The sequence below is a fragment of the Myripristis murdjan genome, chromosome 3 (assembly GCF_902150065.1).
Source record: "Myripristis murdjan chromosome 3, fMyrMur1.1, whole genome shotgun sequence".
Classification (NCBI taxonomy): domain Eukaryota; kingdom Metazoa; phylum Chordata; class Actinopteri; order Holocentriformes; family Holocentridae; genus Myripristis; species Myripristis murdjan.
Window position 1 is genome coordinate 7,062,884 of NC_043982.1, and position 27,195 is coordinate 7,090,078.

General features: G+C 43.6%; 1 protein-coding gene across 1 annotated transcript in view; it reads right to left on the minus strand.

Annotated features, from left to right (window-relative positions):
• The window catches only part of phlpp2 (PH domain and leucine rich repeat protein phosphatase 2), a 49,003-nt gene continuing 21,808 nt past the window's right edge, over positions 1 to 27,195 (minus strand). Inside the window, exons 4-19 of the mRNA XM_030079189.1 lie at positions 25,743 to 25,933; positions 24,322 to 24,447; positions 20,345 to 20,499; positions 16,879 to 17,025; positions 14,602 to 14,832; positions 12,314 to 12,516; positions 12,145 to 12,205; positions 10,639 to 10,734; positions 9,772 to 9,927; positions 7,065 to 7,265; positions 5,016 to 5,178; positions 4,788 to 4,918; positions 3,561 to 3,674; positions 2,939 to 3,133; positions 2,574 to 2,805; positions 1 to 2,380 (exon numbers count right to left, since the gene is read on the minus strand). Of these exons, the coding sequence (XP_029935049.1) occupies positions 1,073 to 2,380; positions 2,574 to 2,805; positions 2,939 to 3,133; positions 3,561 to 3,674; positions 4,788 to 4,918; positions 5,016 to 5,178; positions 7,065 to 7,265; positions 9,772 to 9,927; positions 10,639 to 10,734; positions 12,145 to 12,205; positions 12,314 to 12,516; positions 14,602 to 14,832; positions 16,879 to 17,025; positions 20,345 to 20,499; positions 24,322 to 24,447; positions 25,743 to 25,933 (3,710 nt within the window). The 3' untranslated portion in view covers positions 1 to 1,072. The remainder of the gene's footprint in view (positions 2,381 to 2,573; positions 2,806 to 2,938; positions 3,134 to 3,560; positions 3,675 to 4,787; positions 4,919 to 5,015; positions 5,179 to 7,064; positions 7,266 to 9,771; positions 9,928 to 10,638; positions 10,735 to 12,144; positions 12,206 to 12,313; positions 12,517 to 14,601; positions 14,833 to 16,878; positions 17,026 to 20,344; positions 20,500 to 24,321; positions 24,448 to 25,742; positions 25,934 to 27,195) is intronic.

Below are 27,195 nucleotides of genomic sequence, written 5' to 3' on the forward strand. Positions count from 1 at the left end.
TTTTTCTAAGCAATTTGCAATGAGATCATTCGACCATGCATTGTCAGAGATTACAGTGTTATAAGGATTTTTAAATTCTACACCACGTCGGCTCTGTACAGTTGTGTGAATGACTTTTTGATATTATTTTTGAGAGCTATTCAAAATGCATTGCCCCCTCTAGCAATACTTTTCTATCTTGATGTCAGCAACTCAACACTCACTGCTGCGTCAGCTGCCTGCTAGCTCAGAATCTCTTCTTTACTTTATAGAATAGATGTGTCCTATACAGAGGATTCTAGACATGTTGGGTGGGAATGTTCAAAATATCCAACCATAACTTTACTGGCGATATAAATGCAATTAATTTGTCTTCAGCTTCATCTATGCACTTTATTAGCATTTATACTGGCAGATTTCCACAGGAAGAGGAGAGAAGTAGCTGTGCCAGTGATGGTCTCTTGGAGACACTGTCCCTCCTCCAAATTTAACTAACAATCTCACAACCCCAAGCACAACCAGGTTGTGAGGGAGCTCTAAGCCGAGTCATCTGCAGTAGGCACTTTTTCAAGTTTCAGTCATAGGGCTTCTCTCCAGGACCTGAGAGGCCATGGAGCCCCTGGAGAGGAGACTTTAGAGATTATGAATTACCTTACTCAACAGGATCCCATGCACACACCCTCGATTGTGCATGGGATTGCTTGACTTTCCAAGTAAAGGGAAATGTTGCTGACATGTTCGACAATGTTTAAACACATGAGGTATTCCATTTCAGATCAGACACTTGTTTTGGCCTGCGAATGCCCGCCTTTCTTTTCACAGCCTCATTTCATGAGTTGTGATGTTGGTGGCCTTCTCATCTCAGATACTCAGACAGACACTCAGACACTTGGTTTAGTGCATCACACTGACGGCACAGCGTCCATACTGTAGTACCTATCGAGGTCCCACAGGTCTGTCTTGTCTTCATAAAAGATCTGAATTGCAACTTGAACTGGAATATCCCATGTGTATGACAGAAATATCCTTTACTTCCCTGGTAAAGCATGGTCACAGGATTGCCGCCACGTGGTGCTGTGCTGTGCCCCCCCATCTAGAGGGCAGTATCATAGACCTCCTGCTGCAGGATGGGAGCAGGGCTTGAAGCCGGAACCATGGTAGGGGTAAGGTCCCGCTGATGCAGCACAGTGGCAGGGGGGTGTGGATGATCCCAAACTGGGTCTCTGATGGAAGGGGGTGTGGATGGTGCTGAGGGGCCTGAAACCAGGGGACTCTGGCCTCTCAGCTGTTCCCGGACATCCTGCTCCAAACTGGGGGGCACTATGAGCTGGTCCTCAGGATCCTGCTGGGCTGGGGCTGTAAAGTAGCCTGACTTCTTTTTAGGAGCCTCCAAGGCCACCTCAATGAGATTATGACTGTCCTCAGGGGCTACAACAGAGCCATTGGACAGCTTCTTCCCAAACAAACTTGAGGTGGAAGGTGACTTCTTAAGGTCAGAAATCTCCCTCCCACAAACAGCCAGCAGGCAGCCGTTTGTTGCTGACACCACCACGCTGTTCTGCCTGCGCATTTTTCCATTGGGATAGTCAGAGCCTCGCTTTTCAAGGTCCAGGTCTTTGGGACTCTCGGGGGCCCCTGACCGTAGCTGGAAAGCACAGCAGTGAATGTCCACTTCCACTTCTAGCTTACTGCCGTTGGAGATCACACCCTCAAGTGGAGCTTCATCATCGCTGTCCAGCCCGTTGTCAGATTGGTTACTGGAGAATGTAGCACAGGAGGGCTGCCGCTGGAACAAGACCGGGTGGGCTGCTACCCCAGCTGAACCTGGCACCATGATCCCACATAGTGTAGTAGCAGGGTGAAGGCTACAGCGTCTCTCGGGGCGGGAGGCAGGGCCTGAGGAGGGGTGTTCATCGGAGGCGGTGGACCCGGCCTCGCTGCCCACCTCTGAAGCCGATGTCTCACTGTTGAACTCAGAGACGATGCCACTGCTGGATGAAAGGGTGGCTGGGTCACCGGGGCCTGGGGTCACTGACACAGGCAAAGGGTTCGAAGGGGGACCCCGGTGTTCAGCAGTGGATGCCGGCGGCTCACAGGTGCAGCTGTCCTCACTAATATGCAGAGACACAACCACGGCCCCGATGTTGTCCTTGCAACCATAGCTCTGGGCCAGTGAACACAGCTTCTTAGCAGCTGCGCGTGGATCCCGCACGGCCTGAACAGTGCGCACAGCCTCCTGGTATGACACCCTTTCAAACAGTGCTCGGTTCCCCAGGATCAAGAAGTCATCCTGGGAACAGAGAGGCTCAGTGTGCACCCAGGGCTTGGGCAGCACCCAGGGAGACAGATAAGAGCAACCCAGCAGGCGAGAGCAGCATGTCACTCCACTCACCTTGTTATCCTGTAAAATCGAAACCTCAGTTCAGATGGGGTTCAGCTCAGCTCTTAGAATAATACATGACTGCATAATCTCGTAGTAAATATACCTCTGAATATAAAGCTGCACATTAATACTAGATCAAAAGTTGTCTTAAGTAATGGCTTGGGTGTGAACATACACTATGAACACAACATTTCCATAAGTTCTACATTACCTCAGTGATAATGGCTTTACTAAGTTTAACTCTCTCCATCTCCTCAGTGCAGTTCTCCAAGCTGAAAACCTTAGAGAGTGCTATAGGCTGGCCGTCTCGACACAGCACTGCCTGGCAGCTGCCCACGTTGGCCACGGTCAGGCAGAAGTAGCCTCCTGAATCTGAGGGCTCATGGTGGATATAGCACAGCAGGGCAGAGGCACCAAGTTTCTGGCCAGCCATGCCCAGTTTCCTGTATCATGAAAAACAAAGACAAATCTGCTGACAAAGCCTTCTATTTAGCGGTTGAATCCAAACAGCAGAGGTTCTGCCATTATCACTTTATTTGCAAGTATAAAACAAATATATAAAAAAGACTGACTAACCTGTGTGAGGTCAAGAAGGTGTTGCACATGTACACACTGTCCACATTGGAGTGCTGTAGTTCCTCGGACAGAACATCTCCCATGGTGCACTGCAGCAGCCGAGGCACTTCCTCGTTGCGGTCCCCGTCAAAGATGCCGTAACATGCCCCCATACCGTCTCCAAAGCGGTCTACCGCCAACACAGACACACACAACCTGTCCCCAACAATAGATAATTGTTAACATATAGATGACACATTCCCTCATGAACAGACATAAAGGAGCTACTCTGGGAGCAAGGACGCCTGACCACTAGCACCAAAGAGCAGGCACTCGACTTTTCACCATTAGAGATCAGGCTTCACAGAGATTTGGCTTTGGGGTTTAGTTTCTCTTTAAAGAAGGTCCATACCCTGATGTCAGTCCCAGTGATGGACCCAGTGTTAGACCTGTTCTGGGTTTGTACAGCAATGGCACATCAAACAACTTACTACTGCTACAGTAAAAAAAGCAAATCATTTTAATTGCTGATAACCTGGAAGCATACAATAAATACCATCCTTGTCTTTATACAGGGAATCATCTGGTTAAGAACTCAGCCTGAATGTTGAAGAAATCTACAGGCACACAATGTGTTGCTCACTTGTTTCTTTGGCCGCTCATTTCAGAGTAACCGTGGTTCCATGGAGTGGGTGCATTCATTACATCTCCTGCTGTCATGGCTGATTTCTGGTCTAACTTCAGGGTGGTGATGTGGCTAAAAAAAAAAGAGAGAAAAGAAACACAGTAGAAGGTAGAAGAGTCCTGAACATATTCCTTACTCATCATGTTAAATTTTTTACCTGCATATGGGACATCCATGAGTTCTTTGTGAACTAGTTAACTTGTAAATGTTCACTGCTAAGAAGTTGTGCAAATGACTGACCAACTTGTTAATGGTAAACTTGACAATAGCGACCACAAGTTGACTTTTGACCTGACTTTTACAGCCTAAAAAGGCACTAAAATGCCACAATCCGTTTTAAGAATTGGCCATGAGATGAATTTATCAGTTTACATGGAGCGTTTTGAGGCATCTTTACCCCTGTATTCAGATAAATCTCCTCGTAGTTAACCCATGATATAACATAAACAGTGAGTGAAAAAAAATAAAACCAGACACCGCAGACTATTAAGCCTAAAAAAGAATTATTGAAAGGTAACCCACCAAGTTCTTTACTTCATAACAGCAATACCAGCATTTTGTCAGATGAGGCTTCAATTTTTTCAAATCATGTATTTCATGTATTGGAATAAAACTCTTAATAGATACATTCAAAGCAAGTGGGTTCCATCTCTTTGAATACCAAAAACCTCAGGGTGGCTACTTTTATGTTCCAAGGTGATAATGCCCCTTACCATAAGGCAAATGGCCACCAAAGCTCAGGTGTACTAAAAACGGCACAAAATATTAACAAGAACAAAAAGACAACTGCCTTCAGTTTTGCACCAGATTTCCAAATACCTCTTGCATAAGGAACCAACAACATTAAGACACTATTTAAGAAAGGTGGCATCAGGCTGAAGAGAAAATACAATGTAATTATTTACAGACAAAAATTAAGAGGAGGCATGTTTAATTAGAAAGAATCCCTCTTTCTACGTTTGTTTTTGTGTTCTGATTTTTTTAAAGCTAGGTAAGCCTTTTCATAGCTTGTGTCTCATTTGTTTTGTTCTTTTGTTTCCCTCAGCCATCCCGCTATCTTCCTCCAGCTTGTGTCCAGACTGTTGTAGAATCTAAATCACGGTGCCTGCGCTTATGCTTTGTGCTGGAGTTAATTTGGTTGTTACCTCTCCGTGTCCAAAACGTTGTTTGCTTTTTGGTGCTCACCTGAAGAGGTTGAGGGTTTTGTGCTCCAGCATCAGGCTGCTGTTGCCTGTCAGGTCCAGCTCATGCAGGGTGGCAGGCAGGGAGTCAGGCAGCAGGATCTCAGTCAGCTCATTACAACTCAGGTCTACAAGCTGCAAACACACACACACAATGCACGCGGCCTGAAACAGGTTGAACAGAACCAGACACTGGTTAGGTGAGACAAAAAAAAAAGAGAGCAGGTCTGACCTTAATCTCAGGCAGGTTGAGTATCTCTGGGAAGACACTGATGTGGTTGGAGTGTGCTATGAGGGTGTGCAGCCTCTTACAGCTGGACACAGTGGAGGGGATGGTCTTCAGCTTGTTGCCACTTAGATTAAGCTCCTCCAGCAGTTCAAGCTTGCTCAGTTTACTAAAGAAGAAAAAAGAAAAAATACTACAGTGAGCTGAACAGGTAGTTGACTTGAATGCCACTTAACTGTGGGGAGTCTGTCTTGGAACCCGCTGCCTAATGTCTAATGATGATTTAGCCTCTGGAAATAAGCTGGAAACTGTTTCTGTTTCTTTTATTGCATGAGTCGAACATTTTTCCACCTGATATACAAACATTGATACTTGTTGTAGGAGTTTTATATCAAAACAACATTTCTGCCAATGCGTTAGGCCTCTTTTGCTCCCCACATGGACATGATATTATTTTTGTTTCTTTATTATGGAATCAAACACACAGGTTTGCAATCACCAAATAGGTTCCAGTGCAAAATTACTGACACTGCAATCAAAAAATGTTTCACTGCAAGTAAAATAAATTTGTGATTCACATGTGAATTAGAAGCGTTTTTTAACAAATCCAAAAGTTTTGTTTGCTGTGGAATTGAATCTGGTAGGCGGGACTTATGCTGAAAAATGTAAGACACGTCTCTATTGGTCAGTCTCAATCAGAGTGACAGCTTGGCAACATGCACATTTAGAATGTAATCGTAATCATCCAGAAGGTGGTGGTAATAATATTACAGGACAATCACATTACATTATAATGGTGGAATCATAAACAAAACTTTTGGGGTTGCAAACAAAAGGTTTTGATTACAAAGATATTATACTTATTATACTTAAATATTTTACTTGCAGTAAAATATTTCACAGCGTCGATAGTTTTGCTCTCAAATGTATTTTTTGATTGCAACCCATCATGAGACAATTCAGGATGTAACTGAACTCTAAAGAATACACTGAGATTATTACAGTTTATGCCATGGTCTGGGTGAGTAGTCGTTTTTGATTGCTTGGAGGGTGTGCGCTAAAACCGTGTAATCCACACATAGTCTGCTTGCTGAACTAAATTCATACGTTGGCCATAAAGTTCTGCACCAGCCTCTGTAACCATAGCAACAAACTCCAACAGAAGCAAGATTTTGCATCCAAAACATACAGCAAATGCAAAAGTGTGACAATCCACTCATTTTTAATATGTGGATGCAAAGAACCAAGAGACGGGTTGTTGCCACTGTGGACTTTAAGGCATTTTTCACATGCACACCTGATCATGGATTATCCTTTACTCAATTATTTTATTTTTTTATTTTTTTGGCATTTCTGCTTTATTTAATAGTCACAGTAGAGAGAGACGGGAAATGCAAGAGAAAGACATGCAGCAAAGGGCCTGGGCTCGGATTCAAACCCAGGACGCTGCGATCAGGACTCAGCAAGTCTTAACAAGTGGGAGACACTCTTACCGGGTGAGCCACCGGGGTGCACCAATTCTTTTTTTATTTCCATTCTTTGCCATTGTCAGTGAAATGAGTATATAATAACCAAGCAACAACAACTAGCCAGATGAAATTTTCCTGTTTTTTTTTTTTTTTTTTTTTTAGCAATCATTTGTTTAACACCAGCAAAGCATAACTCCCAGCCTGCCTGCAAGAAACCACCACTGTCACCCGCTGCTAACTCTTATCGAAATTAAGATGTGCCAAATTCAAGTTGCTAGAAAAATATCTGACAAATAAATATGACAACAGAAAATACAGTTATTCCAGTCCACCTGATGTGAATAGGCCCCTTTTCAAAGAATGCTTTGAATGGATTCATCAAATGACAAACATGACAGATTGCAAAGATGACAGATGACAATAACAATTTCATGCTCTGAAAAAACTGGCTGATATCCATTGAAATCCACGGTGATAGCCATTTTATATCAGAATTTACCCCTGACTCTATCTCTGTCCTCAAATATGTCATCTAAAATGAGGAGTGATGGAGGAAAACGCTGACAGGGGAGCTGCTGTGCGGCACCTGGCAGGGAAGGAGAGGAGCTGGTTGTAGGCAATGTGAAGCACCCGCAGGTTCTGGTGTCCGACCAGCAGCGCGCCGCAGTTCTCGTTCAGGTTGTTCCCTGTTAGGTAGAGTTCCTGGAGTGTGCTGAGGCTCTCCTCTGATTGGCTGCTGGGAGGAATACTCTCCAGAGCGTTGGCTGACACGTTCAGGTATTTTAAACTACAAAAAAAAAAAAGGACGAACAAAAGAGATGTATTATTATACAAATGAGCACAGTCTGATTCAAAATGAATTTCATCAAGCTGTGTGGATTTGGACGGCAGCACAGATTTTCTGGCTCGAGGTTTTCATTTGTTTGGGGGCATCTGAATGACACAAGGAGTATGACTAAGTGCAGACGGTGAGGATTAATTTGAGGGTATTTTCAGCCGAATCGAATCAGCAGCCTCAAAAGTACAAGCCTTCACACGCATGTCAGAGTGCCAAAAGTATTTAAGCTTGTGTTCAGTAAAGCAGTCTGTAGCAAGTGGGGCAGGGACTGAGCACCGGTCAGGAGGTGGAGAGCGCCAGGAGCGGTCCAGCTGGTCGGCACTGTGCAACTGTACATAATTAACCTATATGTGTACGTCTGTGTGTCTGAGATGGTGCAGGAAGGGAAGCCCGAGGAATGAGCCGCACAAGCATGCATGTGCACCTGGCCGCCTCATCATGAACTGTTAATTTATCCCTGCAGGCGGAACATCGATTGACACCGACTGCTAAAACCCGGGATGTGCAGCAGTAGTCCCAGCACCAGCGGTACATCATTTCTGTATAATTATGATCTTGCTGCCGCTCAGTACAAACTGAACTGACTCCTCCACATGTCCTTCTGACCCCGCAGAGTGTGAACCTGGTCACTTTGCCATTTTGATATCAGAAACCAGTTACATAATTTCATCTGAGTAATGGAGTAGTATAACTGGTTATTGCACGAGATAAGCACTGTGTGTCAAGTTTTCTAGTCATAAATCTGTAACAAACGTTGTATTTCTATTCAAATTTTAAAAGTTTATAGTGTGCATGGGTTTAGAACATTATGATAGAAGCATATGATAGCCATTCCCATTCTCAATTATGTGTCATAAGGTGTTGGGATGGACAGATTTGGTGCAAAATGGGACCATTACTGACCACTCCAGCACTGAAAAAAAGTAGTCAAAAATCTCCAAATGACATTTGCTCAGAAACTCCCCTTATCGTCAATATATCTGGGAAACCAGACATCCTCTGAATGCCCTCGGTCCATAGTTTGTGGTTGTAAAGTTTCATGAGACGGTGATTATCCTACAGGTCACTATAGATCATTTTATACACTGGTGTCAAGTTTCAAACAATGGTCTGGCTACAATGAAATGGCTCCTATGGGGGCGAACATCATCACACATGAATCAAATGTTGAATCCACAAGAGTCTCAGCTTTCCAAAGTCAGCTGATGCAAGTCCAAGACTGTTTAGGCCCCAGCCTACACAAATACACCCTTTTACAACAGGCCAAAAAAAAATTGTACTGCATGAAAAAAAATGTATGAAAAAAGTATTATTTTTGTTACAGTTGTAATTAATGTGTGTTACTTACAACAGACAACAATTAACAGACAAAAATCAAATATGACCATTACTTCAGTACTAGTACAGGGGGAACTGTGGCCTAAAGATTAGAGAACTGTGCTTGTGACCAGAGAGTCAGGATGTGGGTGGGGCAGTGCTGACTTTCATTTGGCCTAATGGACAGTTTTTAATGTAATTACTGTTATTCTTCTAATAAGCAGCCCTGAATATAATTTACTCTACACAATCATTTCTTGTTTTGTTTTTCAGGATTTTCCACTGTAAGCTTGCAGGCATAAGGCTACCCAAGTTATGGCACTTTGTTCATTTGTTTATTTTAAATCATTACATGAACTTTGAAGAATAAGGAAGAATGGGGTAGAAGTGGTTAAGAGACTAGTTATTAGTCAAAGTAGTAACGCGTAAGTTAACAAGCTGCTGTGTGCAGAAAGTAATACAGTAATGTAATCACACTACCTACCTTTAATGAGGAGTAATAATTAATAAGCAATATATTACACTTTGAAAAGCAACTTCCCAAGTGCTGGCTGTGATTATGCCTGCCTCTATGTATAGATTACATGGCTGGGGCAAATGCAAATAAGTCTTATCAGAGCCATTAACCCATTTACAACAGCGTCACGCCTGATTTTTTTTTTACTGCCAATCACGGGCATCACTTCCTTCCTTTGTTAAACCATTAATTTCCCAATTTACAGCTCTTAGAAAACAATACGAGAAATCCAGCAGACGCTATGCGGTCAGTGTGAAATACATCTCAGAATTAGAGACAGAAAAGTACATTAGAGCACTTGCACTGCTGATGGGCGTTAAACTATTTACGGCACAGGAAACAGGAGGGCAAATGAAGCTCAGGTTACAGTGTGGAATGGTCTAATCATCTACACATTAGCCCTGACATACATTCAACACTTCATCCCAGAAACAGCTGTATCAGGATACCAGCAATCACACTGAAATCATGTAGGGAAAAGACAGCGGGCTGAACTTTCAAAGAGGTTCACTGCATCGGATTTCTCTGCTAGAGGACTGAAGAAATGTAACAAGTGCTGGGGAGAGAAGGAGAAGGAAAGAGAGGAGAAACAGGGAGAAAAAGGGAGCGAGAGAGGCTCACTTTAAGGCCTTGTAAAAGAGACTCTCGGGGAGCTCGCCTAGCTTGTTGTGCTGGAGGTCGAGGGCTTCCAGAGGGACGTGGTCAAGTAGGTCAGGCACTCTCTGCAAACGATTGTTTCCCGCCAGCAGCTTTCTCAAACTCAAGCTGTTGAGCAGTCTGTCAGAGGCCAAAAGAGAAGTCAGAGAGCTAGATGAGGAGAGAGAGAGAGGCCGTCAAAAAGAGCAAGAGAAACAAAGAGCATCATCTCCCCCCGTGGACCCGACCACTTGTGAAACTCGGCGAAATCTTGAGGCACGGCAACCGACTAATCCATCAATGCCCTTTTCAACTTGGCTGTCTACGCAGACCATCATCGCGGCTTGTTTTTGTTCTCCTGAAATCTTAGCAGAAGTCATGAGCGGCTACAATGGGGAAAGGGAATATCATCTCATTTGCAAAAGCTTTGTGGAGTCTCATTCAAATGCAAATGGTTGCGTTGTGGGATGGCAATGACTGATGGGTGCGTTGAGCCAAGCGCTGCAGGACGGCCACGCTTTACAGTTGCAAGTCAAAGGCTGACACAGAGAGACACTGTTTACCACAAAAAGACAAATAGCAACTGTAAACCTATCATCATGTGGCGATTAACATTTCACTGGATATTTCTGTGACATTTGTATCAGACCGTACTTCATGGTTTCACTACCATAATTAAATCGGCCTGAAAAATGTGTTTGGCAGTAGAGTGGAGAGTTACAACCTGATGGTGTCTATTATTACAACTTACTGGCTGATTCTGGACAGGATAGGCCGGCGTTAATTAAATTAAATGCGTGCAGAATAAGAACAGAGAAGATCCAGCTTGGACCACAGAGAGGAGCCACTAACCTGGAGGGGAGCTCAGACAGGAGGTTGTGTGTGACGTCCAGCACCTCAATCTTTCTGCTATCACACACCCAGTCTGGAAGGTACTCTAGAAGGTTCCTGTATTAGCGCGCGCACACACACACACACACAAAGTGAGTAGTGTCAGCATTATGCCAGAAGACAGAGAGCTGCCTAAACAGTAATCACTACTTTGCAATAAATATTAGGTTAGTTGAAAAGCAAAAATGACCTTCACCTCTATTCGAATAAAAAAATGAATTTCTATACTAGAAGTTGACAAAAAAGAGAGAACTATATGGTTCTTTTTTACACTGCCTCAATTAACAGAGCTAAGAAATAGAAAACACCTGATTTGACTTCAAACAAGCATTTATCACGTGTATTTTGGCCTACAACCATACAGGTATTTAACTACGGCTCCACTGGGTCCATATTTTTTCTGGATCTGGATTCTGGATGCTGGAAGTAAAATGATTAAATAAATACAAAGATTCAGTGTCATTGAAATAAGTATGTTCTTTTCAGCAAAGAATCCACTGATAAACTAAAAAATACCAGAGTCACAAGGTGTTTTATTTTGGAGTTCAGCTACATGGGGCTTTTCTTGGTTGCGTCCACGTAATGTCAGTCTGTACCAAAGCCATGTATAGACACAGCTCTGTCGTATGAATATGGATTATACGCGGCCCACCTCCATAGCAACCAACTTCCACAGCTGGCTGCTGGCTGCAAATAAACGTGACTCCAGGCTTTTTTTTTTTCTTTTTTTTTTTTTTAAGAATCCGGCCAGATCCACAAAAACAGAAAACGTCCGGATCCTACCGGATGCGGGACCTGGATCCTGTGCGTCTCTATTTTTATCCTGTATGACAAACATGAAGTAGATTAAATGTTACGTAGAGGCTAAAGGCTTGCAGGATTAACTTAATTAAATGAAAACTCCTTTTGAATCCTCAAATCTTTTACCACTGCAGGCTGCAGAGAAGGAGAATTTGCATATGGGCCTATGCGATCTAATATTCATACAGAGGAGGCTTAAGGCGCTCTGTGTGTAATATGCATTCATTTGACATCACTGCCTTGCACATAATGGTGTGGCATACGCTGCAAATCATTATTGTACTGCCACTGATATCCTAGGGCGCTCTGACACGTAAGAGTAGAAAATCTCAAACTGTCCATTCTAGTCTCTGTGTGAATCTTTGTGCGAGCCCTTTCCTCACGACACACAAAAATCAAGAAAAGGAAGAGTTGACAACGAGGAGAACGAAAGAGAAATACTTGCCCACGCAACAACTCAATCTCAAGACGAACATCTTGAAATGAAAGTATGTTATGATGCAAAATATGAGTATTCCAAATACTGTGAACCGGCTTGGTAGGGAATCTACTTCTGACTGTGTTGGGTATTGACTGGAACACAGTATTTTCAGACAACGGTGCCTAAGTTGAAAAATGTGTAAACAAAGAGACTGCGGCTGCTTCTTGTACACAGCCAGGACTCACTGTGATAGGTCCATGTGCGTCAGCTGGTTGGGGACTGGGTAGATGTTGACTGTGGTCAGGCCTGTGGGCACATAAAAGCAGCCGTCAGCAGCCAAACATCTGGGCCACACATGTATGTTTGTGACATGACCGCGACACGAGAGAGAAGGGCCCGAGGCGTCTCACTCACGGTTACTGCTGGCGTGGAGCATGCGCAGCGTGAAGCCGCTGAGAGTGAGCGTGCCCAGCTGGTTGCGCTGGCAGTGCAGGGTCTCCAGGTTGCAGACAGAGCTCAGGTCCAGGGAGGCCAGGCAGTTGTCCCTCAGGTCCAGCTGGGTCACCTGGCTCACTGCCTCCAGACTCTCACTTTTCACGCAGCGCAGTCCATTCAGCCTGCAGTGACAGCAGCACAGCACAAGGACAGGAAATGTAAGCCCACTGCTGGTGCAGAGCCCACGAGAAACCCATGAATGAAATATTAAGGCTATACACAACTCCACTTTTATGCAATTAGCTGCAGGTACCAAGAGGACAGAAACAAAGTACATTCTGCAAGTATCTGTACTTTACTGGAGTATTTGTTTTTGTTTTTTTTCCTTTTTCTTTTTTTGGGAAAATTATGACTTCTACTGCAGTACATTTAAAAGACAAATACTGTGCTATTGACCCTACATTTCTATGCAGGGTGTTGTTACATGTTACTTTTAAAGGAATACTCCAACATTTTGGGCAAAATACCCTTTTTCTGACTTACCAAGACTGAGACAAGATGTTTGATATTTTCACCTCTGTACGTACCTCAAACATCTTCTCTCAGTCTGGGTAAGTGGATAAAGGGTATTTTGCCCAAAACCTTGGGCTATACCTTCAAGCATAACTTTGAAGTCAGTCAAGTGGGTTTGATATTAATGGTGTCACATTTAAAATCGGCCTCAATGTACAAAGAAACAAGAATTACCGCCTTGCAGCCGTGTGCCTCCACAAACCTGGCAAGTTGCAGTTGCCACGTCCATGTCTGTCCAGACTCATGTAATATTTGTCGTGAGCAGTTTGAAGGAATTTAATAAAAGCTATTAAGGGTATTTTTGGTGAAGTGGAAGTTATCACTGCACTGACATGTATGATTCCGGTGAATAGAAACATGGTGTCTTCACTTAAAGACATTTTTTTTACAGAGGCGTACAGAGGACTGATAGAGAGCTTCATCACATGGTGCAACAATAATCACCTGAAGCTCAATAGCAGCCAAACCAGTGAGCTCGTGGTGGACTACCAGAGGAACAGGAGGCTCCCGGGCCTGACTGCCATCCAGGAGGAGGAAGTGAAGTGAAAATGTGGAGTTCTTTCACTGAATAATGGCCAGGAAAGTGTTTCTGCAGACCATTATGATGTCTCCGTGAAGTTTGACCTTTCACATTCTGGATGTAAAATGTCATGACTTCATCATTTTATCCTATTAGACAGTAGTGTGAAACTTCGTCATAATTAGTGTATGAATTCTTGAGTTATCGCTACAAATGTGTTGTGTGAGGTCCCAGTGATTTTGACCTTTGACCTCTGACCAGCAAATTCTAATCAGTTCATCGTTGAGTCCAAGTGGACGTTTGTGCCACATTGAAGAAATTCCCTGAAGCTGTTCCTGACATCACGTTCACGAGAATGGGAAAGATGGACATACGGACGGACAACCTGAAAACAGAATGTGTCCGGCCTGTGTCAGCCAGCACGGAGGCATAAAAACTAGTTAACTTCTCGTTCTTTGAGTTTTCTGTGAAAATGCCGCCGTGACAGACAGACAGCAAAGGGCAGAGAGACGTTCTTGAGTTCATGGCCGTCAGGTAAGCTGCAGCATCGTACAAGCCTTTCAATGGCAGATGAGATGCAGGCTTTCCCTGCCCCATCCCCCGAACCTCTTTGAAAAAAAAGGCTCTTATTTTATGAGACCAGCCGGCCTGCTAATCCACCACAGGTGCACCCTGCCCGTATAAACACAGTCTACCACTGCCAGCCAATAATTTGTCTCCCAAGGTGAGGCTGGGAAGGCTGGAGGGAGAGATGGCATTAATAAAGCTGAGGTTTACAGTCAGTGGGAATAGAGCGGAAAAAAAGTGTGTGTTTCAGGGGATCCATCTTTCTGTCAAAGCCCGAATCCGCACTGGATTGAGAAATGAAAACAGGTTTTTATAAGAAGATGACTTGATGAGGCAGCGCCAGGGGGGAGCAGGGGTATTTTCAACCTGTGCTCTTCGTCTCCTCCTGTTCTACCAGTCACTGTGTGATTTATGGTCACAGGAGGGGCCCCCTCATTACATAACTGTCGTGTATTGATCCGACTTTATGCACACGGTGACTGATGGGTGTATTAACTGGGAGGAGACGAGGGGAAAGAGTGCAGGCTAGCGAGGAAGGAGACAGAGAGAGTGTTAAGTGACAGAGACTGGCTGAGAAAGCTTGTTTGTTCCTGGACCGGCCTCTTACCGCAGGTCAATGTTTTTCAGGTGGCTCATTCTGGCCAGAGTACACAACTCCAGACTCTGCACTCTGTTCCCGGCCATGGCCAGCTTGTCCACCGCACTCAGTCTCTCCAGCACAGCAGGGATGTGGGGGAAGTTGTTGAAGGAGAGCCCCAGGCTGTTGAGCTGGGAAAGGCCGCCCAGTTCTTCAGGCAGCGAGCTGAAGTGGTTTCCGTCCAGAGAGAGGGTCTGCAGACTGGAGGCAGAGGAAAACAGCTGAATTTCTTTTTTACTTTGCTATGCTATGAGCACCAGATTGCAGTGGGAGGCTGAAAAATCTGCATGTGTCCATTTCAAGTCACAGGAATCACTGTATATGGAGCTGCAGCCTTCATTAAATAGGCCCCATGAAAACCGGCCTGGTTTAAGCTGCCTGCTTTAATCTGGTTGTGTAACAAAACATTTGAACTTTATACATTTTAGCGACTCCATTTACGAGAGCATTAATTATGGATGTATTACATTAGATTATGATAAACAGACAGATATTTGCAGGGTAGGACATGAAGAAGAAAAATAATCTCTTTCATCCTTCAAATCTCTGTAACTCAATACACACCCATTTTGCTAAAATATTCAGAACCAGAGGAAATATAAGCCATTCATTTACATTTTAAATTATATGTATTTCCAATTCAATAAATGGAAAGATAAACAAAGTCAGCTGAAGAATATCAGCGAAGTTTCTTCCCTCCTTCCCCTCACTGGGAGGTTTCTATGGTGAGTGCGCACAACCACCTGAGCAGTGAAATTACAGTACAGTTACAGTTTGTGAGTTAAGCAAAAGACATTTTCATATTCTGTTGTTACTTTCTCTGTGACATTGTGCACTTTGATGAACTCAATGATATCCCTTCTGTTCAGATACGTCAGCTTGTACAAACTTATCCACCTCAGTTCATTTGCTTTGTGCATCATTTGCTTTGTGCATCCCACCATCTCACCAAAGAGAAAAGGCACTCAGGTGTTTCCACCCATTTCATCGGACCTGAAGACTAAATCACACTGTCTAATGATGGTTGGCCACACCAATACAAACCCTGAGTTTAATAGTGAACAACAAGCATCTGTGCATTGACTGTGATTAAGTGCTTATTTCTGTGCTTTTTATGTGCTGTTGCTGTTATTTTCTAAACCACCTGTAGTCCAAACTTAAAATACAGAATTTTGTGCGTTCTGTACATATGCATAGCATGTGTGTGCAGTGTGTGAGATTTTTTTAACCCCCAGTAATGGTGGCAGGTTAAACGAAATAGCAAGCAGCACTGTGGCGATATATAAAGGCAGTGTAAAAAGGCCAGCAGAAGCTGCCATAACAGTAAAGAAGGAAAAAAAAGTAGAAATGCCTTTGAAAGGAAGATTATCTAATGGAAGGTGGTGAGATGAGATGGGAAAAGAATGAAACATGACATTGTTTGGTTTGCCGGTTTCAATTCATTTGACAAATAAAGCATGATTTCTTTCAAAAACATGTGAAAAAAGGCATTTAACAAACTAGGAGAGAAGCATTTCCTGAAGAAAATGGCTGTGATTGCTGTCAGCTGATAAACTGATTAGTTTGGTTTTGCGTGTTTGTGTATATCATGATAAGAGTGTGCATGTTTGATCGACATGTCATATAGAGTCAACTAGAAAGTTAAATGGAATTTCTGCTGTACACATTGGATGACTTATAAATGCCATGGAAGTCTATATAATTGAATTTCAATATATGTATATTATTAAACATGAATAACTCAAAAGGTATACTCAAACGGAGTATCAATGAACAAAATGATATCAATAACTAACCTATGCAAGTTTATGCAGATTTTGTGACTTTGAATAAATCATGATTCTGCATGTTTTGATATATGAACTGTGTGATGGTGGCCAGTTTTAAATTTACAGACAAATAAATAAATAAATAAATAAATGTATGCATGACAAAATGAGTGTGGTTGCTGTACAACAATCATGCTAATTAACAAAAAAAAAAAAAAAAAGAATTAATATTAGTAAAAAAAAAAAAAAAAAATCAATAAAATGATATATTTAACGGTCGTTTTTTTGATTTCTTGTGTTTAAATGCTTGTGACAGGCCTCTGCATTTACAGACCACAACTTGCCCAACAAGCACAAAAAAAAAAAATGTAAATGTAATTATCAGGGAAAAAAAGGTAAGGTAAAATGTGGGCGTCCAGCAGACACTGACAGGTTAACCCGAAGGTTCATTTACCACCATGTTCGCCCTGTGTCTCACCTCTTAAGGTTGCCTATCTGCACGGGGAGCGTGTGCAGACCGTTACAGGAGAGGTTGAGCTCCGTCAGGGTGAGGATCTCACACACAGATTCGGGGAACACACCCAAACGGTTGTGAGAGAGGTTCAGGCTCTTCAGCTGGGAAAACCTGAGGGGAGACAGAAGAGTCAGGCAGGTACCGGAGGTAAAAAGAGAACAAAATTTGGTTTAGTATGTTTATTCTGTTGAATTACTGACATCCCATCAGGCTTGTTTATGAGGAAAAATAAGTCATGACAATGCTTCTGTTGCAGCAGCAAGTGAGCATCACTATAGCCTGATATACCAAGGATGAGTCTCCATATTTTATTGGACAAGCTGTGATCTCATGTTGCACCGGAGAGAGGGTTCAATTAAATTATATAAAAAAATCCTGAGCTGCATTTTGCATTTCCTCAACCAAATAGAAACCGAAAGTATGAATTTGAACTAGTGTTTGTTTGTTTCCATCCACATGGGTAACAGAGGATGAGCAGGTTATGATATGGCAAGAGAACAGTGGGGAGAAAAGAAGAAAGAGAAACCAATGAAAGGTGAGTGTCTGCTGTGGAAGTAAAAATTTCTCTGTGGAACATCCAATGAGGCAGACGAGCACCAGCATAATAGCTGACCTGGTACTGTGGTCCACATTCTCAGTGGACTGTCTACTTGCAGAGCTTTTCGCTATGCCACCAGAGAATGCAGTGGACGAGGGATATAAATAAAAAAGAGGTACATGACACTAGCAGCTGAGGCTGAACAGCCAGGCCTGAAACCCAGGGTGACTGCTGTGGAAATTAGGCAGCATATACACAAACAGCGGCATCACTCACCAAGAGTTTACTCTGGGAAAAAGGAGACTGTCAGTATTAAAAATCTATCCCAAATCACAAAAGGCTGAATATGATCAGTTGATGGAATTACTAAAATTAGGTGGTCATGTGCTTTCTGCTGCATGATTGGTTATAAATGTCTTGTCTAAAGGCTTGCTGTTTCTTTCTTCTTTTTTTTTTAAGTATTTTACTTTCACTTTCCTTTTTCCTCAACTGTGTCTATAGTTAAATACTAGCTTTTTTATTTTATTTTATCTTATTGTGTTTTCTGATTTTTTTTTTTTTTTTTTTTTAGCATTATTGTTGTTGTTGTGACTTTTGAGAGGGTTCTGGGTGCCATAACACCTCTGCAGCAGTCATTCCTGCAAGAGGAGCCCCGACCGAGTATTGAGTGCAAAAATGAACATACGTTTCAGATGGTCCACATGTCTGTATCATCATTTTTTTTTAATGGTCTTATGTAATATTCTAGTATTGTGAAGATACTGGAGTTTTCATTTTGATGAACTGTAGTCATCAAAATGAAAACAAAAAAGGCTTGAAATATTTTACTTTATGTGTAATGAATCTATAATATATGAGCAAGTTTCACTGCTAATTAAATTATGGGGGAAAATGAACTTTTCCGTGATATTCTAATTTTTTGAGATCCACCTGTATTTTGTGGACTGGTGTTGTGTTTTTTTTTTTTAATCTGTGGACCCCAGGAAGAGAAGTTGCAACTACTGGGGATCTTAGTAAACAAATAAACAAATTTATATCTTGCAAAACCTACCCACCCACGACCTACTGTACCGCCAACAACAAAAAACAGTATCCGCAATCACTAAGCCAGATGGAGAAGAGCAAAAATGTAAGTGCCTATACAACAAACAAAACAAGATGCAGGTTATTACAATACATGCAAAGCGACAACAGGGGTCATCGGGCCTGCTGTTTCAAAGGGAGATTTTCGTCATCAGCGCACATCTGTGAGACATTTCCAGGAGACTGACTTGTGATGAATGAAGTGATGCAGAGTGAAGGGAGAGGAGAGGGAGAGGGAGTGTGTGGCTTCACAGAGGGAGCCTCTGTGCAGCTCCACCGTAAGGTCATCCGCATCAACTCCGACCTCCGCTCGATCCCCCAGGTGCTGCCAGGAGTGGAAGTGGCTGCCGTGAGTCACAACATATGTTAGAGGCACAGGCCACATCCCTCCATCCTCCCACCCCGATACTAAATATACAAACAAGATGGAGGGAGTGACAGAGACGGTGGCAAAGATATAGGAGGGGAGTCGGCGGTGGAGGACAATGAGAGCAAGAGAGAGACAGTGTGCACGAGGGACCAGTGCTCTTCGTCTCATGCACACAAATACAAAGCAACTTCTAATGCTGGATCCAGACAACAAGAGGCATTAGTTATATCTACTAAGACATGCAGCTTGTGCAAATAGCCTATATTTGTAGTGCACGAGGACCCTATAAGGAAGGGAGGGACAATACGTCCTTGAGCATAGCATGAGCCAAATTGGCGCAGTGAGTGTGGAAAAATTCAGTGTGGCTGTCATTGCTTTTAGTGCGTTTCCGTATATGCCTTATTTAACAGGTTAATGCCTCAGCCAGCTGTCACAATTATGAGTGATTTGTCTGGTGCTAACTAGCGAGCAGGATGTGACAGGAAAACCCACAGCTTTTGCCTGGAGAGAGGTGCTTTTCCCCCGGCAGGGGAAGCCGGCCCCGTCCCGCAGTTTGTCAACAGGCAGTGACATCAACAGCCTGACGCACCGCAGCAGCTTTGAGTTCAGATCTGAATGTTTGACCTGGCTTCGATCAGCGACTGATGTTTAATTGGAAGTTGGCTTTTAAATGAAGTGTTCCAGTAGCTCAAATACAAGAACATACTAAGGAAGACATAGGCCTACTAAGTGCATTTCTAAAAAATAAAATAAAATAAAATAAAATAAAATAAAATAAAATAAAATAAAATAAAATAAATAATTGCTTTAGTTTTACGTTCACATATGAAAAGACCCAAAATGAACATGGACAACTTGATAACAATAAGCAAATTATTTAAGTAGCATTGGTAAAGGAATGATTCTGTCCCATGTTTTTTGATCCACATAAGAGGTTTCCACTGTACTAGTTTGTGTGGGTCAGGGGACTGTGGCTGGTGAAAATGCTGCGTGGCTAGTGACTGTGGGAAACCACTGGCCACAGTGGCTGGTGAGCCAAAAAAGTGGATGCCGAGCCCTGTGTGTGTATATATCCTCACAGACACAGCGACACTGCAACCGGTGAGGAACACACAGCCCAGCTCTTAATAAAGCACTCGGTCCAGAGCGCCTGATAAGATGATATGTTGCTGATCTCCTGGGAGGGGTCCGAGCGCAGGGTCAGGGTCGGGGTCAGCAGAGCAGCACTCCCAGAGGTGGCAGGGATTCACTGTCGCGCTGAGAGATATTTCAAAACAGCCAATGCTCGCAGACATGAGGGCATGAACCTTCCTGTTGAAAAGTGGTGTGCCTACACCGTCTGTCACCCTTAGTAGCAGGTATTTGGCTAAAACACAGCAGAGTGAGGGCGTGTGAGTGTGTGTGTGTGTGTGTGTGTGTGTGTGTGTGTGTGTGTGTACCTGGGCAGGTTGAGCAGGCCTCCGGGCCCCTTTAAGCTCATGAAGTTGTGTCGTAGGTTGAGGTGGGTGATATCCTGGCTGTAAAACAGATATTCAGGCACTGCCTCCAGGCTGTAGCAGGACAAGTCCACGAGGCTGACTGTCTGGGATACCACCTACACACACACACACACACATGCACACACACACACACACACACATGCAACAATGTATGCACACACATATCAAGAAAAAGAACACTGCAAGTTATTTCATGGTGAACACTAATCAACTCTATCTGCCTATATGTTTGTTTCTTTGCACACCTATTGCTGCTAGAGTGTGTGTGTGCATGTGTGTGATTGCATCTGCATGTGCATGTAAATACATAGAGTACGGCAGTTTTCAAGGAGAACATTTAGCATCGGTCAGATCTCCTTTTCCTGCCACGGTTTTCAAATCTGATGCATTTTTCTGTGTTTCCACATGTGCAAAATACAGTAAAACAGCTTTTTCCTTCACCTCAGATCTGTTAGTTTATAGGCCAGCCATCAGCGCAGGCTACCTAGCACCGCTCATCCAGACTGAGGACAGTCTCTTCCATTAACCACGGGACCGCGCTGTGCGGCGATCCAGAAAATGGGACGGCTGCTCAGCAGAGCATGACATCACGTCACTGCTTTTAGAGATGACAAAGACAAAACCGCTAATCTCTCCCAGTACTACTCATCTGCCACCCACTTTAAAAATGCCACTCCTCTTTAAATATGGTAATCAAGTGATGTGGGGGCGGAACAACAAATCGACAGATCGGCACAGATCTACAGAAGAGAATTAAAGAGAGGCAGAAAGTGAATCAAACAAAAATAGGACACAGGCGCTCTCTCTGTTTTGGTTTTATTTGTGCAATGATTTAACCCCGACTCAAAGTGATAAAAACACAGTGAAACAATAAAAGGGTATAAAACACAGGTCAACGCTTGTTTGTGTGGGAGAGAAAACCGAGGGGTGACCAAAGGGAATATTAAAAAACTTCCAGCCTTTAATTCAAAAGAGACAAACAAAATCAAGATGACAAGAAGGAAAACAATTTAAGTGAAGACAAGAGGCTAAATGACAACAGATGACAGTGTGGTGGAAAAATGGTAGAACAACAAGAAGCTTCATATGACAAGGAAAATGAAATAAATACAAACGGCCTTGATCCACAAAATGATTAAATTTGTCTTTGTGTCAGGATTTATGGAAAAAAAAAAAAAAAAGAGAGGTAATGTGGGGTACACAGGATCAACACGGGTTCCTAGTGTACCTCTCCAGCCCCACAGCCCCATTCAGACAGCAGCCCATAATCCTTAAACTACACCTGTGGAACAGCTGCTCACAGGCTTCGCCCATAAGATCTACCCCCCATGAAGGTTTTCCATCATCACACAGCTCCCCTCCCTGCATACACACACACACACCACAGGACAGTGTGACTCTGGCAGATTTAGAGGATGCCAGCCGGGACATTCTGGATGCGAGAAAACAGCATCTCTTTTGGAGAGCAGTGAAACCTGATAAAGTCAATGGGATTTCAGTGTTTTTGACTAGTTGAGGTCCGATCCCCAAACACTGACCCTGCATTGTGCAAGCGGCACCATCGACAACGCAAGCGCATTCATCTCCCATGAGCGCCGAAACTCGGCCGGTGTGCGGACGGTCGACAAGCTTGTCGGGACGAGACAGGTTGGCCACAGCTGAACTTATCACATTTCAGCTCTTCCTTGTTTGCTTGCTGATGCAATTTCATTCCACGGACAATATATCGAGCAGGCCAGATGAAAATGGGGCACAGGGAAGCTGACTGCAGCCATCAAAATCTTCCTACTTGTCTACATTTTCATTTCAAAAGACAACAGGGCAGGCAGACGTGTCTTTAAAAAAATGCCTGGAGATGCCAGATTGTAAAAGTTTCACAACAAGCTGACATATTCACTACCGCATCAGCAAATACAGCTAAGCCCTGTTCATACTTGGTTTTCACATGCACTGGGGGTGATCCGACCACAAGTAAACAGTCATAAGTACAGGTGTGAACGGGGTAAAAAAAGCACCCTGGAGATGCATTGATCCAATCTCTCAAACCATCTTCTGAGGTGGGGAGCCTGTGGATCACATTGCATTTGCAGTGTGAAGCCTAATGCGTCCTGTTGTGTCTCAAGCAACATCAGAAGACTGCCTGGTTGTTCCTTGTAAGAGAGGAGCTTTTGATAGAGCGGAGATAAGGCGCTGGCATGAAATTCAAATTAAAATGAAGTTTGTTTTGGCGGTGAGAAGGCAGAGTATTCATAGATAATCAAAAAAAAAAAAGGTAAGAGTCTTTGGGCTCAACTGCTTCATTAATGAGCAAGAGATAGGGAAGGGAGAAGGGAGTTGGGGAATCAAAGTAAAAAGAACAAAAAAACAAAACAAAGCAAGGGAAGAATTAAGGTTCTGAGGCCGATCACTTATCTGATCACAAGTGGTCTCTGGGGGTAACGCCAGGTGTGAAGGATAATCTGTCTCAGCTGTCCACTTGTGATCAAATCCCCCGAAACTGATGTTTATACCAAACTATGCTTCTACTCTGCATCTGCATCTGGGCTACTCTGTATCTGCTAATGAATAACAGCAGTAATAGTAAATTAATATTACTATTAATGAATAATAGCAGTAATAGCAAATTAATATTGATAGGGATGGTTGACTATCAGCTATCAGCTTGTATACCTGCCTGTTCAGTTTATTTATGGCCCTTCATCACCGTTTACAGTCTCAAAGGGCTTTACGGGGCCACAGTTTTGAGTGATTTTATGTGCACGTTGTAACATTGTTCACCTTTTGCTTGTTTTCCAACCGGTCTCTCGGAGTAGCTCAAAAGACGACGTGGAAAATGTGTATTAAACCTAAAATATATATATATATATATATTCTGCGTGTTGTATATTGTGCTTCTAGAGTAGCATATCAGAATACGCTACTCGAGCAGTATAATGTATCTCTATATTATGAAATTCATTTGCACCTCACTAGCTCATTTGCAAGCACAAATGCACTCACTGACTCGCTCGTACTCAGACACAGACACACACACACACAGACACACTCACATGATTTGTGCAATGTACCATAAACACTGGCCTGAATCCACCAAAAACCTTCATCAGTCATCATCTCCTGTCTCCACAGAAACCTCCCATCCAAGTCACAGTGTGCTAACAGTCTACTCTAACCCAGTAATCCATGCCACCATGGTAGAGAGAGATCCTGGACTTAGCACGAATCTGCAACTAATTGGATTTTCTTCTTTTTTTTTTTCGGCTGGCTTTTTCTTCCGTGGCTAATTGTGCGCTGGCTCTGCCTCAGTGGAGGCTCTCATCGAGGCTGTTAGGGCCCAGGAAGGAGCCGGGACACAATGGCCATTAATTAGGATATAGAAGCAAAGCAAACTGAGCAGAGCAGAAACAATGAGTTTTGGAAGAATGGCTGTGAGGACCTGGCAGGATTCTGTGAAAGATGCACAGTATACAATACAAATCCAAAATGAGTTTGGGTCATTTAGCATCCTCTCATCCACAGTGACTTATATAACTAAGCCTCTGTATGAGAGCTGCTGTAAAAAAAAAAAAAAAAAAAAAAAAAAGACTCCACGGCAGTAAAGGCTAATGGATGCAAAAAACACAAGGTAAGCCATGTGAATCATACCGAAGTACACTGTTCAATCAATGTCAGACACTGCTAAGAGTCTCTGCCTCTGTGGAGCCAATCAGAGGCACTCAGAAAGGTGGTTTCTGATTGGAGGACTCAACAGGCAGACAACGCAGCAGGCAATTGTGCTCGAAGCATCCAGTGTCTGATTTCAGTGCAAGCCCAGAGGGACTAAACAGGAACAAACACAACACTGCTGAGAGGAAAGATGGAAGGAAACATGCCTCCATGCAAGCAAACTGCACACAGGCTCTTTCTCTCCTACTTACTTTTGATGCCTGCCTGTGCCACCGCTGGTAGTCTGCCAGCGTGTCAAAGTTGACGTAGTACGTCTGGGCCTGTGATCCGGCTGAGCTGAACATCAGACAGTGCTGCCGTCTCTTCACCTCCTCCACCTTGGCACAAAGAAAAACACAGGTATGGTGAAGAGCAACAATAGGAGAGAAAAAAACAACTGCAACAACAAGGATGTTTGTCACTACCTGTTACTGCCATGACACTGTTCAAAGGCAAACTTGCACCTGCGGTTTTTACACGGCTATATATGATCAGTCAGTGCTGTTCAACACATTGTGGGGTGACTCTGCCTTCCTGCAGTCTGCCCTGTGTACTTCTACTTCAGTCAGTGATTGCCTACATTTTCCATAATGCCTTTCAGCAGCTCCCGGGGAAAAAGCCTGAACTTGTACATTCAGATGTGGGTTTTGAAATAAGCTGGGGAGACCAATAGTGGATTGTAGAAGCTACTGTCTGAGGTGAAACTAGTATTTTTCTGGTACCATGGATTTCTCCTGGTATGACTACTGGATGTTTGGGCAAAATGGCAAGAAGCCCTTGTTCTTTTGATTCTGAGGGACTGACACCATGTTTAACATCACTGATCACTGTTTATTATGCTCCATTGTAGATGTGGTAGGAATTTTCTCAATGTAACATCATGCTGTATATACAGTATTTGACCCATTATCCACAGAAATAATATAGATCCAGGAATGAAGAGAAAGCTACACTGCAAACGACTATTTTAAGGTGGATTTTTCCTTTAAATGTGCTAATCAGTTAAAATTTCGTCTGTACTCTTCGGTTGGGATGAAATCCATAGAGGACATACTCTCTGACACCAAATGCACATGTTTGAGAAACTCCACTTAAAGGAGCATCCCAGTGAATTTGATACAATTTACCCACATTTTACATTGCAACAAGCCATTTTGCATGGGTAAAGATTTTACAAGATATAAACAAAATCCCTTGATTTCAGAATTTGAATTTTTAGTTGAAACAGCCTTATAATGTTCAGCTTCTATGGCTAACAAAGTCATCAGCATTCATAAACAAAACTGAACTGAACTGGATAAAAGGGAGGAAAATGATATCAAAGTTCTAAAAGATGATTTGCTTGCTTTAGGAAAAGAATTGCAGAATTGTGAGGTAAATACATTTTGTAGATATTACGCTACACATCCAGAATCACTGGTGTGGTCCTTTAAGATGATACAGGCAACATGTACAGCATGCATGTGTAAACACGCTTCATCTTTGCAAATGCTTGCTGCACTCAGCTCTATCCAGCAGTCCATCCCAGCTGTGTTGTTGTAGCTTCACTCAGCCAGGACTCCGGGCTCTTCCCTGGGGAAAGGCGCAGGTTCAGAACATCAGTGTCCCCGACCCTGAACTCTTGAGCTCTCACCTTTCCCCCCACCAGAGGCAGGATGTGCATCTTCCCCGTCAGGCTGTCTTTGACAGAAGCCACGATCAGACAGGTGCCGCAGAGAATGACCTGCCGCTCGGCCCACTTGTGCAGCTGCGTCTTGCCCTTCCTGACGCTGAACACGCCTTTCAGCAGGGTCCGCTCCTGCTGGTCGGCGTTCACTGGACGCTCTGGAAGAGAAGGACAGGCCCACGCAGAGGTCAGGGCAGGTTTACGGACACAGATCTGGTGCACAAAGTGTCCCCACCCCTGATAAACAAACGAAACTAATTCCAAGCAGATGTGCAAGCGGGAGAAGCTTACGCTAAATGAAGTCACACAGATTCTTGCAGGTCAGTATGATATCACCTATGCATTAGTCAGTTCTGTAGCATAGTCCTTCCTGGAACTGTCCTTACATCAGCACTTAGGATGGAGACTGCCCTTATTATCTCATATACATCTGGATACAGATCCCACTGCGCAACAGTCTCTTTGATTTGACATTGAGAGGGAAATCTTTCTTCACCCATTAAAATCCATTATGTTAAAGCAACAGCCTCTCGGTGGATTATAACAATTAAGCGTTCACGTTCTTGTCCTTCATAAGCTCTTAGAGTCTGATCCCAGATTTGTGAGCTGAACATGTAAGTCACCATGTCAGCACCAAGCTGCACACCAGGTGAGCTCAACTGTCAAGGCGTGCCGTGAATGTTGTATGTATTTGTGTCTCTCTCCTGCTCTCGGTCTTTGTCTCCCTCTCGCTCTCTTCTGCTTTCCTGACCTAGAAGCATCAGTCATATTGATGAATGAGTCAGGCTTTTGTCACATTAAACTCCACTCTTTCAATCTAATTACGTAGCTGCAGGCTTGCGTTGCCGGCAGCCTTAGTTGGACGGCGCTGAAGGACACAACAGACAGCGTAGCGGCGGTCTGTGCCAGGCTTCAAGTACAGTCAGGTTAATGGCAGGTCAAATAAACACAGAGGAAACACTGCCCAGCCTCTTGTCCTTTGTTGTTAAATTTTCTTCAAGCCAACTTATGCTGCCTCCCACTCTAAAGCTCTCACTGGCTTGGTAGTCAACAATCTGCTCTCTCTCTCCCTCCCTCTCCCTCTCTCTATCTCTCCCTCTCTCTCTCTCTCTCGCCACCTCCCCTTTCACTTCACAAGGGCATCACAACGAAATGAAAGCCTGCTACTTTTCTCCACCAGGAAAACTGATAATGAACAAGCCCAACGCTTCTGACAGCAAATTGGCCGGCTGGCAGATCAATAGCGCTGCTCGGTCCTTGGGCTTCCCCTCACTCAGGGAGAGAAAATAGAGACACAAAGCCCACAGGGTCACTGCCAGGCAGCACGGGCCAAACTACATCTCCCTCCTGTAGTATCACTGTGAGCAGGAGGCGACTGCACTATCACCGACTGATAAAGGCCCACAAGGAATCCACACAC